The sequence below is a fragment of the Melanerpes formicivorus genome, unplaced genomic scaffold, assembly GCF_026170545.1.
Source record: "Melanerpes formicivorus ecotype bairdi unplaced genomic scaffold, bMelFor1.0.p_v2 SCAF_164, whole genome shotgun sequence".
NCBI classification, from domain to species: domain Eukaryota; kingdom Metazoa; phylum Chordata; class Aves; order Piciformes; family Picidae; genus Melanerpes; species Melanerpes formicivorus.
This window is the reverse complement of record NW_027142516.1, coordinates 271,946-296,196: the sequence shown is the minus strand read 5'-3', so window position 1 is coordinate 296,196 and position 24,251 is coordinate 271,946. Positions and strand designations below refer to the sequence as shown.

Below are 24,251 nucleotides of genomic sequence, written 5' to 3'. Positions count from 1 at the left end.
GGCGGGGACGGTGCAGCAGCACCGCCAGGATGCCCTAGCGAGCAGCGTTCCGGGGTCCTTTAGCAGTAGCCTGGGGGCACAGCTGTGCCCAGCAGCCTCTTCTCCTGAGACTTCTTGCCTGGGGCAAGGAACTGAACTCCACCTGCCTCCAGCTTCCTTGGAGGGAGCTGTAGAGAACCAGGAGATCTCCCCTCAGCCTCCTCTTCTCCAGACACAACACAACCAGTTCCCTCAGCTGCTCCTCTCAAGCCTTCTTCTCCAGAACCTTCCCCACCTTCCCTGCCCTTCTCTGGAGCAGCTCCAGAGGCCAAGCCTCTGAGCTGCCCCCAGGTCTGGGCTGTAGGGGTAGAAGGGAAGCATCAAGCACAACCAGGAGCCAATGTTGTGATGCAAGAGAGATTTTATTGCAGTCCCAGGGCAGGACGAAGCTTAGAGAAGAGCAGAGCTGTGGCCAAGGGCAGCTCACGACCCCTGACAGTAGGCAGGCAGCCAGCAGGGACCCTCCCCAGAAGTGGGCCAAGGGTCCTGCAGGGATGCTGAGGCAGAGCAGGGGAAAGGCAGAGCTGGGCTGAAAGCAGGAAGGAGGCAGCCAGGCTCCAGAGCCCAGCGCAGCCAGCAGCAGGTCCTTTCCTCAGGGCTGAGTGGGGACCTGCCAGGGGTTTTCTGGAGCTCTCCTTCATCTGTGGCCAGATCCAGGCTGGGGCTCAGCAGGGCCCACAGCTGCCACTGAGGTACCGAGAGCCACGGCGCCAGCCCCCATAGCCACCAAAGCCTCCATAGCCTCCATAGCTACCGAAAGTGCCACCATAGCCACCCCCAACCCCGGGGACTCCTGCAGAGCCAACAAAGCTGGACTGGGGGAAGTTGCTGAGGATGGGCCCAGGGAAGGTGACCACAACAGGAGGGGGCTGGATCACCACGTTGGAGTCAGGGCACTGCCGCACACAGGGTTCGTTGCAGGTGTCGGCCAGGGGGGCCGGGGCGGCCACCCCACAGGGAGAACACAGGCTGGAGCAGGACATCTTTCAGGCAGGCAAGAGACCTGGAAAAGGGAGCAGGGGTGAGGGGAGGCTGGGCAAGGCAGGCACAGTTCCCCAAGAGGCTTCCAGGAGCTGGACTTACCCAGGAGATGAGGAGAGTCGAGTGGAGGAAGCTGGATGGAGGCTGTGGAGCCCTCAGCTCTTTTATACAGGTCCCAGAGCGCCTGGGGCAGCGGCCAAGGGGTGGTGGCACCAACCGCAGCAGGTAATCACCCAAACGAGCCAGGCCCACCCTCTGCACCGGGGGCACTGCCATGATAATGGTGCTGGGGAAGGACGGAGAGGAGGGATGCGCCGTGACGCACCAGGGTACGCCAGGCACGAGGCTGCTGCAGCTGATCTGGTGTCACCACCGCAGCCTTGATGTGCCCTAATCTGCTGATGCTGCCCAGCCCCAAGCACAGGGCTCTGCCCACCCGTGCCCTGCACACCTCTCATTAGCTCTCTTTTACAAGCTGCCAAACAGAGGCATTGCAGCTGGGCAGATCTAGGCCCACCTGCTCCAGTCCCTCCCAAATGCCTTGGGGGCTGGGGCCCTGCTGGAGCACGTGTATAGAATCCCTGAACCCTGGCTACTTCCTAGCCCCTTCTTGCCATGGGCTCTTTGTGGCTCCCTGAGTGCTTTCCCTGTGATGAGCAGGGGAGGCTCTGGTGTGTGGGGCAGGGACCCGACGGTGCTGGGTCTCAGCCAGCAGGTGGCGCTTCAGACACCATCCTGCAGACATCTGTTCCTCTCCCGCAGCCATCTCCTTCCCCTGCCCTGCAGCCACACCTGTGCCCCACAGCCACCTCCTGCTCCTCCAGCTCCTCCCCCTGCCCGTGCTCAGCCCGCTGCACTTTCTCCCTTGTCACTAGCAGCGCAGCCTGTGGCTAGGAAAGACCCCAGCTGCCAAGGGACCCTGTTGTCAGCAGACAGCCCTGCCAAGGAGGCACTGGTGTCGAGGGGCACTCCTGGCCTGGCAGTGCCTGTGAGTGGCTCTGACCCTGCAGTGATTCCCCCCGGGGTGCTTCGGGATGCAGTGCTCGCAGCCATCCAGCACCTGCAGGAGAGGCTCCCTGGCAACACACAGAAGCTGCCTACAGAGATGGCAAAGCTGGGAGAGGTGGAAGGGAGGATTGAGCAGGTTGGCACAGCTGTGTCTAGATGGGAGAGGGAGGATGACACTTCCCCTGCTCCTGCTGCATGGCTCTGGGTCACGGCAAGCAGGGAGTGCAGTGCTGCCAAGTGGCCAGCTCAGGCTGGGCCCTGCCAACCACCACAGGCAGCCTGGAACCTCCTGTGTGGTCCTGGGAAGGACAGGAAGTGCTGGCACCATAAGGCCACCTCTGAGCTTGCAGGCAGGCCAAAGGAGCTGCTAGATGGCAGCACCAGGGCTGGTGCTGCAAGGGGGTAGCTGTCTCTGAAACCCTTCATCAGCACTAGAGGGGCCCTGCCTCCAGGCAGAGGGAGGGAAGGCACTGCTGGACCTGCTGCACTCTCTGGAACTGGGGGCCTGGCAGGTTGAAGAGATGGAGCCTGGCTGTGACAGAGGCCTCTTGGCTCCTGCATAGTTTGGAAGCTGAGAATGCAAAGGAGGCCACAGATTGAGTCTCCCTGGGGGGCTGGAAAAGTCACAGGACTCAACTGCTTGACTCAGTTGCCCCAGGGCTGGAAACACCACTTGGGAATGGTCCTGACTGGGAGTGACCCAGATGTGGAGTTCCAGAGAATCTGCAGTGAGCAATGTGCTGTGCTGCACAGAGGGACCTCACTCTGAGTGAGGATGGCCAGGGACTGCTCCTTGAGGTCCATTGTTGGATGCTGCTTGTTGCTGGGCATGAGGCCAAGTGTGACTTAAGCTGGAAACGCTGAGGGGACCTGCTCTGAGCTGGCTGGGCTCCAGATTTCTTCTGCTCCCCTGGGAAGTTCAATTTCATCTCCTCTGAGCAGAGGAACACCTTTATCCTGATCCTGAGAGGTGAAGAATGATCTCCTGCTTGGACCTTACTGAATGTTTCTTGTTTGAGGCTGTGTTTGGCACAGGAACTCTGGAAGGAAATAAAGGCTGGAATGGCAGGGTTGGAGATGGGTGCCTTTAAGAAGCATAAAGATGAGGACCTCCAGGAGGTGCAGAGTGAGCAAGGCTGGACAGGACATTGTGATGTTTGTCATTTCCTTCCCAGAATGCCTGCATCTGGCCTTGAGAAGGGGACAGCACAAGCTGCCTCTTCCCCCTCTCCTCTCCCTGCTTCCTTCTGACCTGGCTCCCTTAGCTCCCCTTTATAATGGGGGAGGGGTTTGGGCTGGAGCAGCCTGCTGGCAGCCTGGGTAAAGCTAATTTTCAGCTGAGTCACTCTGGGCCTGGGATCTGGGGCAAGCCCCTGCCCAGCACACCTCTCATTGTCTGTTACAAGCTCATAAACTGAGGCAGCATGAGGCCAAGCCGAGTCAGAAGCCATTCCACACACTCAGAGTGGCTTCCAAATGCCACCAATGCTTCCATGAGTGCCAACACCAGCTGCACCTCTCATGGCCTTGGGCTCCCCAGACCTCTCTGCCAGCTGACTGCTCTGAGGCACTGCAGCACAATGGCACTGTCAGGTTGGGCACACAAGGAGGAAAGTCCTCAGGGACTGCAAAGACACAGGGGGCTGGCAGAGACACACTGGGCATGGAGATAGGAATGGCATGGATGTGGGAATGGCATAGGCATGGATGGAGCATGGGAGAGCTCTAAGGGAGGGGATGTGCATGGAAGAGCCGAGGGCTGCAGAGGGAGCAGGGCACTGTCTGCTCTCACAGCCTCATATCTGTGGGCAGATGACCTCCCTGGGCACTGCTGCCTCATGGCCTGCAGCTGGGATGCTGCTGAGGTGACCTGCTTGGGCCCAGAGATCTTCTGCAAGAGGCCCAGGAGCCCTGCTCTTGAGCAGAGGGGGGATTAGGGGCACCCCGAGGCGGCTGGGTGCTGCCAGCTCAGCTCCAGCAGCCCCTGCTCTGTCCTGCTGCTGTGTCACCTCCTGTCCCTCCCTCCGCGTCCCCTCTCCAGCTCAGGAGTGCAGAGCAGTGCTGCAGGAGCAAGCACATAAATGTCTCAGCCCAGTGTCATGAAGCTTCTCTGCTTGGCTGCGCCAGCAGCTGCATTTTTACAAGCAGCCCTTGGCTCTGGGGTGGTATAAAAGGGCTGAGGGCCCCACAGCCTCCATCCACCTTCCTCCACTCCACTCTCCTCAGCACCCAGGTAAGGCCAAGTCCTGCCTGCAGCTTCCCTTGCCCAGCACAGGCTTTCTGCAGGGCTCTTTGTCTCTCCTCTGCCTCTCCCAGCACAGGGCTGGGATGTGATGCTGCTGCCTGAGAGCTCTGGCAGGGCTGCAAATGGCAGTGTGGAGCTCCAGGGTCCTGAGTGCTCCACTGGACTCCAGTGTTGGGCAGTTTGGGGCAGTCGTTGCTGCCTGCTGTGGGTCAGGAAGCAGCAGGGAGCATGAGGGGATTGAGGGCTGGGAAGCAGCATTGCAGCTGTGCTCCCAGGGGATTGTGCTTTAGGCTCCTGAGCGGCTGCAGAGCAGGTCCTGGGCTGCAGGCTGCCAGGGCAGAGGGCCAGGAGGGCTTTGGGGTGGGGCCCTGCAGTGAGCACAGCTGTGCCTTGTCTTGCAGCTCTCCTTCCTGAAGGCCAAGATGTCCTGCTCCAGCCTGTGTGCTCCCTGTGGGGTGTGCAGCCCTACCCCCCTGGCCGACACCTGCAACCATCCCTGCGTGCAGCAGTGCCCTGACTCCACGGTGGTGATCCAGCCCCCGGCCACGGTGGTCACCTTCCCCGGGCCCATCCTCAGCAACTTCCCCCAGTCCAGCGTGGTGGGCTCCTCAGGAGCCCCTGTGATGGGAGGCTTTGGAGGCCGTGGGGGCTCTGGGGGCCGTGGGGGCTACGGCGGCTACGGAGGCTTTGGAGGCTATGGAGGCTACGGAGGCTATGGCAGCTGTGGAGGCTATGGAGGCTCTGGAGCCTATGGCTGCTATGGAAGCTATGGAGGCTCTGGCAGCTGTGGTGGTTGGGGCCGAGGCAGCTGTGGCATCTGCTAAGCTCCACGCTGGATGCAGTCACAGCTGAAGGAGAGCTCCAGAGATGCTCCTGGCACCTCCTGACTCCCACCTCTGCAGGAATGCCTCTGGAACTGCTGGGCTCTGGAGCTGCTCTCCCTAGTGCCTGCCTGAGGCCCAGCTCTGCACTCCTCCTGCTCCTCCTCTCCATCCATTCAGGATTCCCTTCCCTTGAGCACGCAGCCCTGTCTTGACTGCCTGCTGCTGTGGCTCAGCCCATGCCAGCCTCCCTCTGCCCCATGCCAGGAGCTGTGAGCTGCTCTTGCTCAGGGCACTGCTCCTGGCCCTGCCCCCTCCTCCCCTGCCCCTTCAATAAAAGCTTTCTTGCATTGCAACATTGATCTTTGCTTGGAGTTGATCCTTCAGCCACAGCCAAGAGCCCAAGGCTCAGGATGGATTCCCATCAGTGTCCCAGGCAGCTCCCACCTGGGGCCTTTCCAGGGCAGCCTGCAGGAGCTGCCTCCTTGGCTCCTCCTGCCTGCCCTCAAGCTTCACAACCTCTGCAGCAGGTAGCCAGAGTGGGGACTTCTTCAGAGCCCCTGACAGCAGCTGCTCCTTCCTTGCCCTCCTGTCCTCTCCCCACTTTGTTCTCCTTCACTCTCAGCCCCAAGAAGAGCTGCAGGACCCCACAGTGTCCTTGCTGCCAGCCTTAGCCATCACCCAGGGGATGCAAGCAGGCTGCTAGCACAGAGGAGCCGCTGGAGCAGGGAACCCATGGCTCTGCCAGCTCCTCAGAGTGGTCTTTGGGGATGTGTTGAATTTAGGGCTGTAGGGAGGGCAGAGGGAGTTCAGAGGCACCCAGTGGGCACTGTCACCACCAGCTGGCAGACACTGAGCTCAGAACGCACCTGCTCCAGAGGAGGCTGCCCTGGGGCACTCAGGCAGTGTAGATCAAGACACTCTGAGGTGTTGAAGGAGAAGAATGAAGTAAAGGGGAAGAAGGAAGGTCCAAGAACAGCCATGAGTCAACACTGCGCTGCCAGAGAAATTTTATTGCAGCTCCAGGGGAGCAGGGAGGTGAGAGAAGAGCAGGGCCAGGGCCAAGGGCAGGTCACAACTCCTGGCAGCAGGCAGAGGGACAACAAACAGGAGCTGTGCCAAGGCAGCAGGCATCCGGTCCTGGCCTCCACCATCTGGAGGCAAAGTCTTGGAGGGCAGCTGAGATCCAGGAGGGGAGGGCAGAGTTGGCCCCAGAGCTGGCATCAGGGCCCCACAGCAGAGCAGTGCAGCAGGGGAGTCCTTCCTTGGGTGGTCGACTTGGGATGTGCCAGGGCACCTCTGGAAACCTTCATCCCTGGCTAGCTGCAGCCTGGGGGTCAGCAGGGCCCAGAGTTGCCATTCAGGTCCTGGTGGCCTTGACACCACCCCCAGAGCCATAGTTGCCTACAGAGCCATCCAAATTGCCACCATAGCCACCCCATACCGCGGCGCTGCTGCAGGGCCAATGATGCTTCCCCACCTTCCTTGCCCTTCTCTGGACCTGCTGCAGAGGCCAAGCCTCTGAGCTGCCCCAAGGTCTGGGCTGTAGGGGTAGAAGGGAAGCATCAAGCACAACCAGGAGCCAATGTTGTGATGCAACAGAGATTTTATTGCAGTCCCAGGGCAGGACAAAGCTTCGAGAAGAGCAGAGCTGTGGCCAAGGGCAGTTCAGGACCCCTGGCAGTAGGCAGGCAGCCAGCATGAGCTGTGCTGCAGGAGCAGGCAGCCAGCGGGGACCCTCCCCAGCAGTGGGGCAAGGGTCCTGCAGGGATGCTGAGGCAGAGCAGGGGAAAGGCAGAGCTGGGCTGAAAGCAGGAAGGAGGCAGCCAGGCTCCAGAGCCCAGCGCAGACAGCAGCAGGTCCTTTCCTCAGGGCTGAGTGGGAACCTGCCAGGGGTTTTCTGGAGCTCTCCTTCATCTGTGGCCAGATCCAGGCTGGGGCTCAGCAGATCCCACAGCTGCCTCCAAAGTACCGAGAGCCACGGCCCCAGCCCCCATACCCACCAAAGCCTCCATAACCCCCACAGCCTCCAAAGCCTCCATAGCCTCCCCAGCCCCCAAGGCCTCCATAGCCACCCCAGCCCCCACAGCCTCCATAGCCACCCCAGCCCCCAAGGCCTCCATAGCCACCCCAGCCCCCAAAGCCTCCATAGCCACCCCAGCCCCCAAGGCCTCCATAGCCACCCCAGCTTCCATAGCCTCCATAGCCCCCACGGCCTCCAAAGCCTCCCACCACAGGGGCTCCTGAGGAGCCAACCACACTGGACTGGGGGAAGTTGCTAAGGATAGGCCCAGGGAAGGTGACAACAGAGGCCGGGGGCTGGATCACCACGTTGGAGTCAGGGCACTGCCGCACGCAGGGTTCGTTGCAGGTGTCGGCCAGGGGGGCCGGGGCGGCCACCCCACAGGGAGAACACAGGCTGGAGCAGGACATCTTTCAGGCAGGCAAGAGACCTGGGAAAGGGAGCAGGGGTGAAGGGAGGCTGGGCAAGGCAGACACAGGTCCCCAGGAGGCTTCCAGGAGCTGGACTTACCCAGAAGATGAGGAGAGTCAAGCAGAGGAAGCTGGATGGAGGCTGTGGAGCCCTCAGCTCTTTTATACAGGTCCCAGAGTGCCTGAGGCAGTGAACAAGGGGTGGTGGCACCAACCCCAGTAGGTAATCACCCACATGAGCCAGGCCCACCCTCTACACCGGGGGCACTGCCATGATAATGGTGCTGGGGAAGGAAGGCCAGGAGGGACGCGCCGTGACACACCAGGGCATGCCAGGCACGAGGCTGCTGCAGCTGATCTGGTGTCACCACCACAGCCTTGATCTGCCCTAATCCCCCTTCTGTTGATGCTTCCCGGCCCCAAGCACAGGGCTCTGCCCACCCGTGCCCTGCACACCTCTCATTAGCTCTCTTTTACAAGCTGCCAAACAGAAGCATTGCAGCTGGGCAGTTCCAGGTCCTCCTGCTCTAGTCCCTCCCAACCACCCTGGGGGCTGGGGCCCTACTCGTTTGTGTCAGGAGCATCCCTGAACTATGGCTACTTCCAAGCCCCTGCTTGCCATGGGCTGTTTGGGGCTCCCTGACTGAGATCCCTGTAGTGAGCAAGGGGGGCTCTGACGTACGGGGCAGGGACCCCGATTGTGCTGGGGCTCAGCACTGCTGTGAATGGGAACAGGCAGCTAAGCATCAGGGTCTTGTGCCATGGTTGGAAGCGCAGAGAAGCCTTGGCCTCGTGCCTAAGTGAGGTCCTCCCTGAGCCTTCCTGGTGCACTTGGAGCACCGTGCCAGGAGCTGCTGGATCAGCACCCACACAGAGCCAGGCTTCACGTGGCCATGCTGCACCCAGGCACACTGGGCACTGCTGCCCCGTGGTCTGCAGCCAGGATGCTACTGAGGTGACCTGCTTGGTTCCAGACATATTCTGCCAGAGGCCTGGCATTGCTCTCTGTAAGCAGAATGGGGGATTAGCACCAGATCAGGCTTGATTGGTGCTGCCAGTTAAACCCCAGACGCTCCTCAGTGCCTCGTAAAGATCTGACACTTCCTGTCCTCCCATCACACCTTTCCTCTCCAGGGCATCTCTGCTCCACAAGGACAAGGCCTCCATTAGTCTTGCATCACAGACAATCAGTGGCATGATGCTCGCTTGGGTGATTACCTACAGGGGTTGGTGCCACCACCCCTTGGCCGCTGTCCCAGGCTCTCTGGGACCTGTATAAAAGAGCTGAGGGCTCCACAGCCTCCATCCAGCTTCCTCTGCTCGACTCTCCTCATCTCCTGGGTAAGTCCAGCTCCTGGAAGCCTCTTGGGGACCTGTGCCTGCCTTGCCCAGCCTCCCCTCACCCCTGCTCCCTTTTCCAGGTCTCTTGCCTGTCTGAAAGATGTCCTGCTCCAGCCTGTGTTCTCCCTGTGGGGTGGCCGCCCCGGCCCCCCTGGCTGACACCTGCAACGAACCCTGCGTGCGGCAGTGCCCTGACTCCAACGTCGTGATCCAGCCCCCTCCTGTTGTGGTCACCTTCCCTGGGCCCATCCTCAGCAACTTCCCTCAGTCCAGCTTTGTTGGCTCTGCAGGAGTCCCCGGGGTTGGGGGTGGCTATGGTGGCACTTTCGGTAGCTATGGAGGCTATGGAGGCTATGGAGGCTATGGGGGCTATGGAGGCTATGGAGGCCTTGGTGGCTATGGAGGTTATGGAGGTTATGGAGGTTATGGGGGCTGTGGAGGCTATGGGGGCTGGGGTGGCTATGGGGGCTGGCGCCGTGGCTCTCGGTACCTCAGTGGCAGCTGTGGGATCTGCTGAGCCCCAGCCTGGATCCAGCCACAGATGAAGGAGAGCTCCAGAAAACCTCTGGCAGGTCCCCACTCAGCCCTGAGGAAAGGACCTGCTGCTGGCTGCGCTGGGCTCTGGAGCCTGGCTGCCACCCTCCTGCTTTCAGCCCAGCTCTGCCTTTCCCCTGCTCTGCCTCAGCATCCCTGCAGGACCCTTGGCCCACTGCTGGGGAGGGTCTCTGCTGGCTGCCTGCTCCTGCAGCACAGCTCATGCTGGCTGCCTGCCTACTGCCAGGGGTCCTGAGCTGCCCTTGGCCACAGCTCTGCTCTTCTCGAAGCTTCGTCCTGCCCTGGGACTGCAATAAAATCTCTCTTGCATCACAACATTGGCTCCTGGTTGTGCTTGATGCTTCCCTTCTACCCCTACAGCCCAGACCTGGGGGCAGCTCAGAGGCTTGGCCTCTGGAGCAGGTCCAGAGAAGGGCAAGGAAGGTGGGGAAGGGTCTGGAGAAGAGGGCTGAGGAGGGAGCTGAGGGAGCTGGGGTTGTTGAGGCTGAAGAAGAGGAGGCTGAGGGGAGAGCACCTGGCTCTCTACAGCTCCCTGCAAGGAAGCTGGATGCAGGTGGGGCTCAGTTCCTTGTCCCAAGCAAGAAGCACCAGGAGAAGAGGCTGCTGGGCATAGCTGTGCCCCCAGGCTGCTGCTAAAGGACACCGGAACGCTGCTCGCTAGGGCATCCTGGCGGTGCTGCTGCACCGTCCCCGCCCGCAGGCGGCGCAGGCTCCGCAGCAAACATCTGCAAGGAGCTTCCGAGACCGCTGGGAGAGCTGGAATGATGCCGCGGGGTGGGGCCGGGCCGGGGCGGGGCCACCTTAGCGGGAGTCGAGCGGCTGAGTCTGGGGGCGCTCCACGGGGGTTGGAGAGGTCTCGCTGCGGGAGATCCTGCGCGGCCCTGGTGCGCGGCAGGTTCTGAGCCGGTGCTCGGGCCGGGCTTGGCAGGCCCTTCCCTGTCAGTCACCAAATGTCTGCTCTCAGCCTGCCCTCAGCTCTATGCCATCTGCTCTGTGCCATCTGCATGGTGTTGGTGGCACTGACAGCTGTCTCCTAAGGCTCTGGGGCAGGATTCAGTTGGCTGCCAAGTCACTGAGTCCCAAATTCATTCTCCTTGGAGAAGATCAAACTGTTTGGTCCTGCTTGGTTCTCGGCTAGGGGTGCAAAGAGCAAAGCCATCACCCAGGGAGGTGCTTTAGCTGTCTCAGGTTGAAGGTTGGACTATGATGATCTCAGAGATCTTTCTCAGCTGAAAGAGTTCTGGAGTTCCATGGTTTTAGCTAAGTGCAGGTAAATGAGCCTTGGCACAGCAGCTGGTGCCACACTTCTCACTGCAGGACCCAACCTGGCCTGGTCAGCAGGCACAGGGGCGATGTGGTAGTGCCCATCTGTGACAGCAGGCACAGGGGTGATGTGGTGGTGCCCATCTGTGACAGTAGGCACATAGGTGATGTGGTAGTGCCCATCTGTGACAGCAGGCACAGGGGTGATGTGGTAGTGCCTATCTGGGACACAGGAGAGCTGCTGTTAGCTCAGCCACAAGCCAGGGCCTGTATGTAAGCAAACGGAGGTGGCGTCTGCTGTGACATCACAGGGGTGTTGATGCTTCATCCCACAGTGATGAGTGTGGCCACCATGGGCAGTGGTGACCATGGGTCATGGTGACCATGGGTTGTATTTGGTCTTGCTCAGGGAAGCAGTGAAGCAGCCCAGCTCTGCAGCATGCTGTGCTCTCGTTTTTTGTTCCTCCTTTTCCCCTCTGGTTTCCCCAGGCATCCCCTACAGGATAAGACATCGGATAGCAACAGGTTCTGGCCAGGTCACCTCCTGGACAAGCTCTGCCTTTATTTTCCAGGGCAGCCACACAACAGGGCATGTGCCCTCTTCAGCATGGTTCTGCCAACCAGGCCAATCTACCCTGGCCTCCTCAGGAACCAGTACACTTGGCCTCTGGAGACACTGCCTGCAAGAAGACTCCTTCCACCCGAAGCTCTTCTCCCAGCAGCCGCTGGCTGCTCAGCTCTGTGGCCTCTCCTGGTGCCACAGATGGTTGGGGTTGGAAATGCCCTCTGGAGAGCATCCAGCCCAAGCCCCCTGCCAGAACAGGAGCACCCAGGGACACATCCAGGGGGGTTTGGAAGCTCTCCAGAGAATGAGACTCCACAATCCCTCTGGGCAGCTGCTCCAGGCTCCATCAGCCTCATACCAAAAAAGATTCTCCTCATGTTGAGGTTGGATTTCTGGTGCTCAGCTCAGGGCACCTGGGCCCTGCTTCTGGTTAGGCAAATGTGTAAATGAAGATTTCCTGCTCAAGCTCAGGGTGTGGGGGCTGGAGAGAGCCCAAAATGCACCTCAGGTTTATTGGGGCTGAGCAATGCAGACGTCCGCTGCTGTTCCAGCCCCACCTGAACTACCTCCCTGAAACCCAACTGGCTGGAGGTTGGACACAGGAGAAGCTGAAGAATTTTACCTCCTCTGAGCCAAGAGAGGCCACAGGGAATGGCCTGCAAGGCACAGGGAGGATGGGGAAGGGTGCTCCCTGTGTGAGTGCCCCACCCCAGCATCCAGACTTGTGCAGCTTTGTTAATAAATTGATCATTTTGCCTCGGGGTGAGGCTGGCTCCTTGCACAGCAGGGAAAGAACCTGCCCTTGGGACCAGAGCTGTCTGGTGACCCAGCTGGGGTCCTGTGCACCCAGGGCAGCTCTGTGGGGCTCTGGTGGATCTGCTCCCAGACTGCAGGCAGGAAGCCACACACAGGTGCAGGACCAGAGATATTGATCAGAATCCTAAAGCAGGGAAGGTGGGGAGCACAGTGAAGGAGGGGAGGAGGACAAAGTGGGGGGAAGACAGGGAGGGCAAAGAGGGAGAAGTTGTTGGTGAAGGAGATGAGCAAGGCCCAGCTGCAGGAGATGGAGTGGTGCTGGGATGTGATGCCACAAGGCAGGAGGAAGCAAGGAGGCAGCTCCTGCAGGTACCCCTACAAGCCCTCAGCTGGGAGCCAGCTGGAAGGGCCAAGGAGCCAAACCTGCCACTGCGATCCTGGTTATGGGAGAAGGGTGAAACAAACCCAGGGGTCAGTGCTGGGATGCAAGAGAGATTTATTGGAGTGTCAGAGTAGGGCAGTGGGAGAAGAGCAAGGCTCTGGCTGGGGCCAGGCCACATATGCAGGCAGGGGGCATGATGAACATGAGCCTGAGTTGTGCCCCAGCAGCAGGCACCCAGGGCAGGTCTCTGCCAGCAGGGCTCAACAAGCTGCAGAGGGACAATCAACAGGGCAGGAGGAAAGCAGAGCTGGGACACAAGGGGGTGTGAGGCATCCAGAGCAGTGCAGCAGGGGAGTCCTTCCTTGGGTGGTCAAGTTGTGACAGGCCAGGGCACCTCTGAAGATCTTCAGCCATAACTGACTGCAGGCTGGGGCTCAGCAGGACCCACAGCTGCCACCGAAGTACCGAGAGCCACGGCCCCAGCCCCCATAGCCCCCAAAGCCTCCATAGCCCCCACAGCCCCCAAAACCTCCATAGCCTCCATAGCCACCAAGGCCTCCATAACCACCCCAGCCCCCATAGCCTCCAAAGCCTCCAAAGCCTCCATAGCCTCCATATCCTCCATAGCTACCGAAAGTGCCACCATAGCCACCCCCAACCCCGGGGACTCCTGCAGAGCCAACAACGCTGGACTGGGGGAAGTTGCTGAGGATAGGCCCAGGGAAGGTGACCACCGAGGCCGGGGGCTGGATCACGACGTTGGAGTCAGGGCACTGCCGCACGCAGGGCTGGTTGCAGGTGTCAGCCAGGGGGGCCGGGGCAGCCACCCCACAGGGAGAACACAGGCTGGAGCAGGACATCTTTCAGACAGGCAAGAGACCTGGAAAAGGGAGCAGGGGTGAGGGGAGGCTGGGCAAGGCAGACACAGGTCCCCAAGAGGCTTCCAGGAGCTGGACTTACCCAGGAGATGAGGAGAGTCGAGCGGAGGAAGCTGGATGGAGGCTGTGGAGCCCTCAGCTCTTTTATACAGGTCCCAGAGCGCCTGGGGCAGCTGCCAAGGGGTGGTGGCACCAACCCCAGTAGGTAATCACCCAAGCGAGCCAGGCCCACCCTCTGCACCGGGGGCACTGCCATGATAATGGTGCTGGGGAAGGAAGGACAGGAGGGACGCGCTCTGACACATCAGGGCATGCCAGGCAAGAGGCTGCTGCAGCTGATCTTGTGTCACCACCACAGCCTTGATCTGGTCTAATCGCCCCGTTGTTGATGCTGCCCAGCCCCAAGCCCAGGGTTCTGCCCACCTGTGCCCTGCACACCTCTCATTAGCTCTCTTTTACAAGCTGCCAAACAGAGGCATTGCAGCTGTGCAGCTCCAGGCCCACCAGCCCCAGTCCCTCCCAACGATCCTGGGGCATGTCAGGAGCATTCATGAACCTTGGCCACTTCCAAGCCCCTGCTTGCCATGGGCTGTTTGGGGCTCCCTGACTGATTTCCCTCTGATGAGCAGGAGAGGCTCTGGTGTGTGGGGCAGAGACCTGATGGTGCTGAGGATCAGCACTGCTGTCAATGGGAGCAGGCAGCTCAGGCATCAGGGTGTTGAGCCATGGCGGGAAGCACAGAGAAGAGCTGGAAGGCAGGAAGGGCACCAGGACGCTCTCAGAAGCCTTGGCCTCGTGCCTGAGTGAAGTCCTCCCTGAGCCCTCCCTGGTGCACTTGGAGCACCTTGCCCAGAGCTGCTGGCTCAGCACCCACACAGAGCCAGGCTTCACGTGGCCACGCAGATCACAGGCACATTGGACACGTCTGCCCCATGGTCTGCAGCCAGGATGCTACTGAGGTGACCTGCTTGGTTCCAGACATATTCTGCCAGAGGCCTGGCATTCTCTCTGTAAGCAGAGTGGGGGATTAGCGCCAGATCAGGCTTGATTGGTGCTGCCAGTAAAGCCCCAGCTGTTTCTAGTCGCCTTGTAAAGATCTGACACTTCCTGCCCTCCCATCACTCCTTTCCTCTCCAGGGCATCTCTGCTCCACAAGGACAAGGCCTCCATTAGTCTTGCATCACAGACAATCCGTGGCATGATGCTCGCTTGGGAGATTACCTACTGGGGTTGGTGCCACCACCCCTTGGCAGCTGTCCCAGGTGCTCTGGGACCTGTATAAAAGAGGCGAGGGCTCCATAGCCTCCATCCAGCTTCCTCTGCTCGACTCTCCTCATCTCCTCGGTAAGTCTAGATCCTGAAAGCTTCCTGGGGACCTGTCCCTGCCTTGCCCAGCCTCCCCTCACCCCTGCTCCCTTTTCCAGGTCTCTTGCCTGTCTGAAAGATGTCCTGCTCCAGCCTGTGTTCTCCCTGTGGGGTGGCTGCCCCGGCCCCCCTGGCCGACACCTGCAACGAACCCTGTGTGCGGCAGTGCCCTGACTCCAACGTGGTGATCCAGCCCCCTCCTGTTGTGGTCACCTTCCCTGGGCCTATCCTTAGCAACTTCCCCCAGTCCAGCTTCGTTGGCTCTGCAGGAGTCCCCGGGGTTGGGGGTGGCTATGGTGGCACTTTCGGTAGCTATGGAGGCTATGGAGGCTATGGAGGCTTTGGAGGCTATGGAGGCTATGGAGGCTTTGGTGGCTATGGAGGCTATGGAGGCTATGGAGGCTGTGGGGGCTATGGGGGCTGGGGTGGCTACGGGGGCTGGCGCCGTGGCTCTCGGTACCTCAGTGGCAGCTGTGGGATCTGCTGAGCCCCAGCCTGGATCCGGCCACAGATGAAGGAGAGCTCCAGAAAACCCCTGGCAGGTCCCCACTCAGCCCTGAGGAAAGGACCTGCTGCTGTCTGCGCTGGGCTCTGGAGCCTGGCTGCCTCCTTCCTGCTTTCCGCCCAGTTCTGCCTTTCCCCTGCTCTGCCTCAGCATCCCTGCAGGACCCTTGGCCCACTGCTGAGGAGGGTCCCTGCTGGCTGCCTGCTCCTGCAGCACAGCTCATGCTGGCTGCCTGCCTCCTGCCTGGGGTCATGAGCTGCCCTTGGCCACAGCTCTGCTCTTCTCTAAACTTTGTCCTGCCCTGGGACTGCAATAAAATCTCTGTTGCATCACAACATTGGCTCCTGGTTTTGCTTGATGCTTCCCTTCTACCCCTACAGCCCAGACCTTGTGGCAGCTCAGTGGTTTGGCCTCTGGAGCATGTCCAGAGAAGGGCAAGGAAGGTGAGGAATGGTCTGGAGAAGAGGGCTTGGGAGGGAGCTGGAGGTGTTGTGGCTGGAGAAGAGGAGGCTGAGGGGAGAGCTCCTTCTCTCTACAGCTCCCTCCAAGGAAGCTGGAGGCAGGTGGGGTTCAGTTCCTTGTCCCAAGCAAGAAGAGTCAGAAGAGGCTGCTGGGCACAGCTGTGCCCCCAGGCTGCTGCTAAAGGACACCGGAACGCTGCTCGCTAGGGCATCCTGGCGGTGCTGCTGCACCGTCCCCGCCAGCAGGCGGCGCAGGCTCCGCGGCAAACATCCCAAAGGCGAGCGGCTGAGTCTGGGGGCGCTCCAGGGGGGTTGGAGAGGACTCTCTGTGGGGAATCCTTGGAGGCCCTGGTGCACGGCAGGTTCCGAGCCGGTGCTAGGGCCGGGCTTGGCAGGCCCTTCCCTGTCAGTTACCAAATGTCTGCTCTCAGCCTGCCCTCAGTTTTGTGCCGTATGCTCTGTCCCATCTGCATGGTGTTGGTGGCACTGACAGCTGTCTCCTAAGGCTCTGTCGCCAGGTTCAGTTGGCTGCCAAGTCATTGAGCCTCAAATTCATTCTCCTTGGAGAAGATCAAACTGTTTGGTCCTGCTTGGTTCTCAGCTAGGGGTGCAAAGAGCAAAGCCATCACCCAGGGAGGTGCTTGAGGTCTCTCAGATTGAAGATTGAACTCTGATGATCTCAGAGGTGTTTCTCAGCTGAAAGAGCTCTGGGGTTCCATGGTTATAGCTTAGTGCAGGGAAATGACCCTTGGCTCAGCACCTGGTGCCTCGCTTCTCACTGCAGGACCCAACCTGGCCTGGTCAGCAGGCACAGGGGCGATGTGGTAGTGCCCATCTGTGACAGCAGGCACAGGGGTGATGTGGTGGTGCCTCTCTCTAACACAGGAGAGCTGTTGCTAGCTCGGCCACAAGCCAGGACCTGGATGTAAGCAAAGGGAGGTGGCATCTGCTGTGACATCACAGGGGTGCTGATGCTTCACTCAAAGTGATGAGCATGGCCACTATGGTCAGTGGTGACCATGGGTGGTGGTAACCATGGGCAGTGGTGACCATGGGTAGTGGTGGCCATGGGTAGTGGTGACCATGGGTAGTGGTGGCCATGGTTGTGGTGACCATGGGTAGTGATGACCATGGGTAGTGGTGACCATGGGTAGTGGTGGTCATGGGTAGTGACCATGGGTAATGGTGACTATGGGTAATGGTGACCATGAGTAGTGGTGGTCATGGGTAGTGGGAGTCATGGGTAGTGGTGACCATGGGTAGTGGTGGTCATGGTAGTGATGACAAGGGCTTGTGTCTGCTCTTGCTCAGGGAAGCAGTGAAGCTGCCCAGCTCCGCAGAGCTTGCTGTGCTCTCAGACATATATTGTTCCTTTTTTTCCCCTCTGTGGTGGTTTAGGCTGAGTGCTGGCCCAGATGCCACTGCACAGACCACACCTGGGAGGTCCCAAGGGGTGGGCCCAGCCCAGGGGGTGGTCACAGGAAACCAGGTATTCCATTTCCCATAATGCCCTGCTCCCCTATAATAGATCAGCACAAGGTCTTCACTTCCTCTTTCGTCCCCTGCTGCTGCCTAGGTAAAATGTTGTGAGCCGCCTCCCTTGGGCCTGCCTAGGCCAAAGGATGGGTTTGGGTGGGGGGAGAAAGACCCCTGGGGGGTTTGGGTGCACCCCCAGGTGGGGATGAGACATTCTTGAGTATGTATTGGGATCTCTCTCTCTTTTGTCACGGTGTTTGTGGTTCTCTGTAAAACTCTCGTTGTTGTTTTTTATTGTTTTCCCATTTAAACTTTCCATCACTTTTGCAATCCGTTTGTCTGAGTCATTATTTCTGCCCGTGGTGGGGAGGGGGTTTGCCCCAACCCATTACATTTTGGCGAGCCAACGTGGGGCTAGTTGCTGTGGCGAACCGCTGATCAGATTGCAAAAGATGGAGAGTTTGAAGTCAGACGCGAGGCGTTGCTGGTTTGGAAGTTGGGGCTCAGGTTTTATTGCCGGGGCGACTGTGTGAACTCCTGTGGACTGCAGAAGGACACTTGGTGCGTGGCTGGTGGCATGGAAGTCCCTCCTGTTGCTTGGGAACAGCGAGGGGTGGCTCTTTCTGTGACTTTCTGCTCAGGGTAGCTTAAGAATGCTCGGGTAGCCTAAGAAGGCGAGACCTGCCTTCTCCTCCTTGTTTCTCTGCGGAGCAACAAGCGGCAGAGAATGGTGTGGAGAAGCGGCAGTGTCAAGCAGAGCGGAGTTGGCCCACTGCCGCTGCGGGGGATGGCCACCCGCGGCGAGCGGGCAAGTGACAGCTTCTGAAACCCGAGGGTGAGCAGGGACTTCAGCTGGAAAGCCGTTCTCAATGGCTCTGAGAATGCGCTCGTGGCTTTGGCTGAAACAACCGTTTGGATGCCCGAAGGGGTGGAGGTGACTTTGACTCTGTATCGCGGCGACAGCGAAGGCGGGTGCCGGGCCGGGCTGCCTTCAAGCAGTGGCGGCAGCACCACCCGTGCTGGGCTGCGTTCAAGTGGCAGCAGCAGCTGTAAATCTTTCCCTGGTGTTTTCAGACATGTTCCGAAAATGGCGCCAAGCACCTGGCTCCACCTCCTCTCTTCTCAGCAAGTTGTGCTGCAGCCGCTCCCTCTTCTGGGGGAGGGCTGTGAACTGGATGCGGTGATGCCTCGGTACGCGAACGCCCAGTGGGAGGGCGATGACCTGCGATGTGCACTTGTGTAGCTTTGGACCGCGGCTGGAAGTGGTCAGCTGCGGCTCCCTGGAGGCATGGAAAAAATCGGTCGTGGAGCCTGATTGCTCCGACCGGCTTGCCCCAGGGGTGCAAAAAGCCGCTGAGTAAATGTAAATGCGAACAAAGGCTCGGCTGAGAAGTTGTGAGGTATTTCCAGGTGATCAGGATGTCCCAACAAGTCCACAAGAACTTCACACTGCAGAAGAATGACTCTGCGTCACTGGGAGGTTCCATCACATGAGGAAGAAGAACTGGAATGGATTGATACTTGAGCCTGAATGAGAGACTGTGTGGAAGGACGCCCAGATGAAGACACAGACTGTTGCTAGACATGTCAGCAGAAGAGTTCTAGTTTGATGATATGCTTTGGGTGCAGAGATTATGGATGAAATAAGGGGTGGCATGTGGTGGTTTAGGCTGGGTGCTGCCCCGCATGCCACTGCACAGACCACACCTGGGAGGTCCCAAAACAGTCCAGCCCACTGAGTGGTCACAGCAAACCAGGTTACTTCACCCACAATCCTCTGCTCCCCTATAAAACATCCATGCGGGTTCATCACTTCCTCTTTCGTCTCCTGCTGCTGCGTAGGTAAAATGGCATGAGCCAACTCCCTTGGGCCTGCCCAGCAAGGCCCAAGGATGGGTTGGGGGGGAAGAAAGAGCCCTGTGGGGTTTGGGTGTAAGCCCACGTGGGGTTGGGAAGTTCTTGGGTATGTATTGGGATCTCTCTCTCTTTTGTCACAGTGCTTCTGGTTCTCTGTAAACTTTCATAGCTATTTTTTAATTGTTTTCCCATTTAAAGGTTCCATCACTTTTGCAATCCGTTTGTCGGAGTCATTATTTCTGCCCATGGTGGGGAGGGGGTTTGCCCCAAGCCATTACAGGGCCCAAGGAGCCAAACCTGCCACTGCGGTCCTGGTTATGGGAGAAGGGAGAAACAAACCCAGGGGTCAGTGCTGGGATGCAAGAGAGATTTATTGGAGTGGCAGAGTAGGGCAGTGGGAGAAGAGCAAGGCTCTGGCTGGGGCCAGGCCACAGATGCAGGCAGGGGGCACGGTGAACATGAGCCTGAGCTGTGCCCCAGCAGCAGGCGCCCAGGGCAGATCTCTGCCAGCAGGGCTCAGCAGGTTGTGGAGGGACAATCAGCAGGGCAGGAGGAAAGCAGAGCTGGGACACAAGGGGGTGCGAGGCATCCAGAGCAGTGCAGCAGGGGAGTCCTTCCTTGGGTGGTCAAGTTGGGACGGGCCAGGGCACCTCTGAAGATCTTCAGCCATAACTGACTGCAGGCTGGGGCTCAGCAGATCCCACAGCTGCCTCCAAAGTACCGAGAGCCACGGCCCCAGCCACCATAGCCCCCAAAGCCTCCATAGCCCCCAAAGCCTCCATAACCTCCATAGCCTCCATAGCCACCAAGGCCTCCATAACCACCAAAGCCCCCATAGCCTCCAAAACCTCCATAGCCTCCATAGCTACCAAAAGTGCCACCATAGCCACCCCCAACCCCGGGGACTCCTGCAGAGCCAACAACGCTGGACTGGGGGAAGTTGCTGAGGATGGGCCCAGGGAAGGTGACCACCGAGGCCGGAGGCTGGATCACAACGTTGGAGTCAGGGCACTGCCGCACGCAGGGCTGGTTGCAGGTGTCGGCCAGGGGGGCCGGGGCGGCCACCCCACAGGGAGAACACAGGCTGGAGCAGGACATCTTTCAAGCAGGCAAGAGACCTGGAAAAGGGAGCAGGGGTGAAGGGAGGCTGGGCAAGGCAGACACAGGTCCCCAGGAGGCTTCCAGGAGCTGGACTTACCCAGGAGATGAGGAGAGTCAAGCAGAGGAAGCTGGATGGAGGCTGTGGAGCCCTCAGCTCTTTTATACAGGTCCCAGAGCACCTGAGACAGCGGCCAAGGGGTGGTGACACCAACACTTTGGGTAATCTCCCAAACGAGCTAGGCCCACCCTCTGCACCGGGGGCACTGCCATGATAATGGTGCTGGGGAAGGAAGGACAGGAGGGACGCGCTCTGACACACCAGGGCATGCCAGGCACGAGGCTGCTGCAGCTGATCTGGTGTCACCACCACAGCCTTGATCTGCCCTAATCTCCTGATGCTGCCCAGCCCCAAGCACAGGGTTCTGCCCACCCGTGCCCTGCACACCTCTCATTAGCTCTCTTTTACGAGGTGTCAAACAGAGGCATTGCAGCTGGGCAGCTCCAGGCCCACCTGCTCCAGTCCCTCCCAATCACCCTGGGGGCTGGGGCCCTGTTGGAGCACATTAGGAGCATTCAGGAACCCTGGCCACTTCCAAGCCCCTGCTTGCCATGGGCTGTTTGGGGCTCCCTGACTGAGATCCCTCTGATGAGCAGGAGAGGCTCTGCCTTGTGGGGCAGGGACCCTGATTGTTCTGGGGCTCAACACTGCTGTGAAGGGGAGCAGGCAGTCCAGGCATCAGGGTGTTGTGCCATGGCAGGAAGAGCAGAGAGGAGCTGGAGGGCAGGAAGGGCACCAGGATGCTCTCAGAAGCCTTGGCCTCGTGCCTGAGTGAGGTCCTCCTTGAGCCCTCCCTGGTGCACTTGGAGCACCGTGCCCAGAACTGCTGGATCAGCACCCACACAGAGCCAGGCTTCACGTGGCCACGCAGATCACAGGCAGACTGGACACGTCTGCCCCATGATCTGCAGCCAGGATGCTACTGAGGTGACCTGCTTGGTTCCAGACATATTCTGCCAGAGGCCTGGCATTGCTCTCTGTAAGCAGAGTGGGGGATTAGCACCAGATCACGCTTGATTGGTGCTGCCAGTAAAGCCCCAGATGTTCCTAGTCGCCTTGTAAAGATCTGACACTTCCTGTCCTCCCATCACACCTTTCCTCTCCAGGGCATCTCTGCTCCACAAGGACAAGGCCTCCATTAGTCTTGCATCACAGACAATCAGTGACATGATGCTCGCTTGGGTGATTACCTACAGGGGTTGGTGCCACCACCCCTTGGCCGCTGTCCCAGGCTCTCTGGGACCTGTATAAAAGAGCTGAGGGCTCCACAGCCTCCATCCAGCTTCCTCTGCTTGACTCTCCTCATCTCCTGGGTAAGTCCAGCTCCTGGAAGCCTCCTGGGGACTTGTCCCTGCCTTGCCCAGCCTCCCCTCACCCCTGCTCCCTTTTCCAGGTCTCTTGCCTGTCTGAAAGATGTCCTGCTCCAGCCTGTGTTCTCCCTGTGGGGTGGCTGCCCCGGCCCCCCTGGCCGACACCTGCAATGAACCCTGCGTGCGGCAGTGCCCTGACTCCAACGTCGTGATCCAGCCCCCTCCTGTTGTGGTCACCTTCCCTGGGCCTATCCTCAGCAACTTCCCTCAGTCCAGCTTTGTTGGCTCTGCAGGAGTCCCCGGGGTTGGGGGTGGCTATGGTGGCACTTTCGGTAGCTATGGAGGCTATGGAGGCTATGGGGGCTATGGAGGCTATGGAGGCTGGGGTGGTTATGGAGGCCTTGGTGGCTATGGAGGTTATGGAGGTTATGGAGGTTATGGGGGCTGTGGAGGCTATGGGGGCTGGGGTGGCTACGGGGGCTGGCGCCGTGGCTCTCGGTACCTCAGTGGCAGCTGTGGGATCTGCTGAGCCCCAGCCTGGATCCGGCCACAGATGAAGGAGAGCTCCAGAAAATCCCTGGCAGGTCCCCACTCAGCCCTGAGGAGAGGACCTGCTGCTGGCTGCGCTGGGCTCTGGAGCCTGGCTGCCACCCTCCTGCTTTCGGCCCAGCTCTGCCTTTCACGTGCTCTGCCTCAGCATCCCTGCAGGACCCTTGGCGCACTGCTGGGGAGGGTCCCTGCTGGCTGCCTGCTCCTGCAGCACAGCTCATGCTGGCTGCCTGCCTACTGCCAGGGGTTCTGAGCTGCCCTTGGCCACAGCTCTGCTCTTCTCTAAGCTTCGTCCTGCCCTGGGACTGCAATAAAATCTCTCTTGCATCACAACATTGGCTCCTGGTTGTGCTCGATGCTTCCCTTCTACCCCTACAGCCCAGACTTGGGGCATCTCAGAGGCTTGGCCTCTGCAGCAGGTCTAGAGAAGTGCCAGGAAGGTGGGAAAGGGTCCCTAGAAGAGGGCTGGGGAGGCAGCTGAGGGAGCTGGGGGTGTTGAGGCTGAAGGAGACTGAGGGGAGATCTCCTGGCTCTCTACAGCTCCCTGCAAGGAAGCTGGAGGCAGGGGGGGTTCAGTTCCTTGTCCCAAGCAAGAAGTCTCAGGAGAAAAGGCTGCTGGGCACAGCTGTGCCCCCAGGCTGCTGCTAAGGGACACCAGAACGCCGCTCACTAGGGCATCCTTGCAGTGCTGCTGCACTGTTCTCTCCAGCAGGCGGCGCAGGCTCCGCGGCAAACGTCCCAAAGAGTTTCCGAGGCTGCTGGGAGAGCTGAAATGATGCCGCGGGGCGGGGCCGGGGAGGGATAGGAGCCAGTGCGGTGCTTGGACAGGGGAGGGGCTGGGGCGGGGCCGGGGCCGCCTTAGCGAGGGACAAGCGGCTGAGGCTGGTGACGCCCTAGGGGTTCGGAGAGGCCTCGCTGCCGGGGATCCTGGACAGCCCTGGTTCACTGCAAGTTCTGAGCCGATGCTAGGGCTGGGCTAGAGAGGCCCTTCCCTGTCAATCACCAACTATCTGCTTTCAGCCTGCCCTCAGCTCTGTGCCATCTGCTCTGTGCCATCTGCATGGTGTTGGCAGCACTGACAGCTGTCTCCTAAGTCTCTGGGGCAGGATTCAGTTGGCTGCCAAGTCATTGAATCTCAAATTCATTCTCCTGGGAGAAGATCAAACTGTTTGGTCCTGCTGGGTTCCCAGCTAGGGGTGCAAAGAGTAAAGCCATAACCCGGGGAGCTGCTTTAGTTGTCTCAGGTTGAAGGTTGGACTATGATGATCTCAGAGGTGTTTCCCAGCTGAAAGAGTTCTGGGGTTCCATGGTTATAGCTTAGTGCAGGGAAATGAGCCTTGGCACAGCACCTGGTGCCTCATTTCTCACTGCAGGACCCAACCTGGCCTGGTCAGCAGGCACAGGGGCGATGTGGTGGTGCCCATCTGTGTCAGCAGCCCCTGTCACACAACCCCTCCTCATTCCAACTCCATGCCCCAAACCCTCCACTTCCCTGCGAGGCCTCAGGTGGCTCACACCTCCAGGAATTGTGGGGAAGCCTCCTGCACCTCTGTGTCCCTGACCCTGTGGAGGGGCAGACGGTGGGTGAAGAGAGCTCAGGATGGAGCAGAAACTCTGCCTGCTCCTGGTTTGTTCTTAGGCTGCTGCCACAGATGCAAGGCAGCAGGAAGGGAAGCTCCCTTTGAGAGCCTAGAACTGCCGTTGCCTGCTTGGAAGAGCACAGACAGGACAGGACAGGTAGCTCAGGTGCACTGAGGCAGCTCTTGTCTCACTTGAGTGTAGAAAATCAAGTGGGGTCCTCTCACAGGAAGCAGGGGTGTCTAAAATACACAGACACTGATGCCAGGAAGGTCTCTTCCTGGGGCTCATTTCCCCCTTACTTCCTTTGGGTTCTGCTCATCTCAGGAAAGGTTCTGTTGTCCTTTGCTAGAAGAAGCTTTCTGATGCTTTAGTTCATTGGTCATAGCAGAAGGGCTGCCTGGCTGCACCTCAGAGACCTTTCTGTCGATAGAAAGTGGAACAAAGGGAGGATGAGAGAGAAAAGAGCAGAGCAGGGTTTTGAAAAGAAAGGAAAAGGAAAGAAAGAGAAAGAGAGGGGGAAAGGAGAAGAAAGCAAAAAGAAACAATTGAGCCTGGCTGCTCCTCTTGCATTCCTGGGCTCCTCGAGGAAAATGTCTCTGGGATGCACAGCAGATGAAAGCTGGAAGCATCCATAGGCAGAAGGAAGTAGGAAGAGGAGAAGAAGCAGGAAGGGTCCCCTTGCCAAGAATGCTTCCAGAACAAGCTGGCAGACAGAGCAGCA

At 59.5% G+C, this 24,251-nt stretch overlaps 7 protein-coding genes across 7 annotated transcripts; 4 read left to right on the top strand and 3 right to left on the bottom strand.

Annotated features, from left to right (window-relative positions):
* Positions 1-4,191: 4,191 nt before the first annotated feature.
* LOC137457190 (claw keratin-like) lies at positions 4,192-5,454 on the top strand. Its single transcript, XM_068169013.1, has 2 exons — positions 4,192-4,261; positions 4,675-5,454. Exon 2 carries the CDS (start codon positions 4,696-4,698, stop codon positions 5,095-5,097), a length of 402 nt encoding a protein of 133 aa, XP_068025114.1. The 5' UTR covers positions 4,192-4,261; positions 4,675-4,695; the 3' UTR covers positions 5,098-5,454.
* A 1,228-nt stretch (positions 5,455-6,682) lies between these two features.
* Positions 6,683-7,708, bottom strand: LOC137457186 (claw keratin-like). The gene is made up of 2 exons (XM_068169009.1): positions 7,628-7,708; positions 6,683-7,547 (listed from the first exon to the last, which is right to left on the bottom strand). The coding sequence occupies exon 2, from the start codon at positions 7,525-7,527 to the stop codon at positions 7,036-7,038; it is 492 nt and encodes a 163-aa protein (XP_068025110.1). The 5' UTR covers positions 7,528-7,547; positions 7,628-7,708; the 3' UTR covers positions 6,683-7,035.
* A 1,063-nt stretch (positions 7,709-8,771) lies between these two features.
* Positions 8,772-9,738, top strand: LOC137457253 (claw keratin-like). Its single transcript, XM_068169087.1, has 2 exons — positions 8,772-8,868; positions 8,949-9,738. The coding sequence occupies exon 2, from the start codon at positions 8,969-8,971 to the stop codon at positions 9,383-9,385; it is 417 nt and encodes a 138-aa protein (XP_068025188.1). The 5' UTR covers positions 8,772-8,868; positions 8,949-8,968; the 3' UTR covers positions 9,386-9,738.
* Positions 9,739-12,486: 2,748 nt separating this feature from the next.
* Positions 12,487-13,445, bottom strand: LOC137457187 (claw keratin-like). Its single transcript, XM_068169010.1, has 2 exons — positions 13,350-13,445; positions 12,487-13,269 (listed from the first exon to the last, which is right to left on the bottom strand). The coding sequence occupies exon 2, from the start codon at positions 13,247-13,249 to the stop codon at positions 12,824-12,826; it is 426 nt and encodes a 141-aa protein (XP_068025111.1). The 5' UTR covers positions 13,250-13,269; positions 13,350-13,445; the 3' UTR covers positions 12,487-12,823.
* Positions 13,446-14,547: 1,102 nt separating this feature from the next.
* On the top strand, positions 14,548-15,472 carry LOC137457252 (claw keratin-like). The gene is made up of 2 exons (XM_068169086.1): positions 14,548-14,611; positions 14,692-15,472. The coding sequence occupies exon 2, from the start codon at positions 14,712-14,714 to the stop codon at positions 15,117-15,119; it is 408 nt and encodes a 135-aa protein (XP_068025187.1). The 5' UTR covers positions 14,548-14,611; positions 14,692-14,711; the 3' UTR covers positions 15,120-15,472.
* Positions 15,473-19,284: 3,812 nt separating this feature from the next.
* Positions 19,285-20,231, bottom strand: LOC137457250 (claw keratin-like). The gene is made up of 2 exons (XM_068169083.1): positions 20,130-20,231; positions 19,285-20,049 (listed from the first exon to the last, which is right to left on the bottom strand). Exon 2 carries the CDS (start codon positions 20,027-20,029, stop codon positions 19,622-19,624), a length of 408 nt encoding a protein of 135 aa, XP_068025184.1. The 5' UTR covers positions 20,030-20,049; positions 20,130-20,231; the 3' UTR covers positions 19,285-19,621.
* A 1,077-nt stretch (positions 20,232-21,308) lies between these two features.
* LOC137457255 (claw keratin-like) lies at positions 21,309-22,282 on the top strand. The gene is made up of 2 exons (XM_068169089.1): positions 21,309-21,403; positions 21,484-22,282. The coding sequence occupies exon 2, from the start codon at positions 21,504-21,506 to the stop codon at positions 21,927-21,929; it is 426 nt and encodes a 141-aa protein (XP_068025190.1). The 5' UTR covers positions 21,309-21,403; positions 21,484-21,503; the 3' UTR covers positions 21,930-22,282.
* Positions 22,283-24,251: the final 1,969 nt, after the last annotated feature.

Excerpts from the sequence above, each read along its gene's own strand:
- LOC137457190 (XM_068169013.1), top strand. The coding sequence starts at position 4,696 with ATGTCCTGCTCCAGCCTGTGTGCTCCCTGTGGGGTGTGCAGCCCTACC.
- LOC137457186 (XM_068169009.1), bottom strand. The coding sequence starts at position 7,527 with ATGTCCTGCTCCAGCCTGTGTTCTCCCTGTGGGGTGGCCGCCCCGGCC.
- LOC137457253 (XM_068169087.1), top strand. The coding sequence starts at position 8,969 with ATGTCCTGCTCCAGCCTGTGTTCTCCCTGTGGGGTGGCCGCCCCGGCC.
- LOC137457187 (XM_068169010.1), bottom strand. The coding sequence starts at position 13,249 with ATGTCCTGCTCCAGCCTGTGTTCTCCCTGTGGGGTGGCTGCCCCGGCC.
- LOC137457252 (XM_068169086.1), top strand. The coding sequence starts at position 14,712 with ATGTCCTGCTCCAGCCTGTGTTCTCCCTGTGGGGTGGCTGCCCCGGCC.
- LOC137457250 (XM_068169083.1), bottom strand. The coding sequence starts at position 20,029 with ATGTCCTGCTCCAGCCTGTGTTCTCCCTGTGGGGTGGCCGCCCCGGCC.
- LOC137457255 (XM_068169089.1), top strand. The coding sequence starts at position 21,504 with ATGTCCTGCTCCAGCCTGTGTTCTCCCTGTGGGGTGGCTGCCCCGGCC.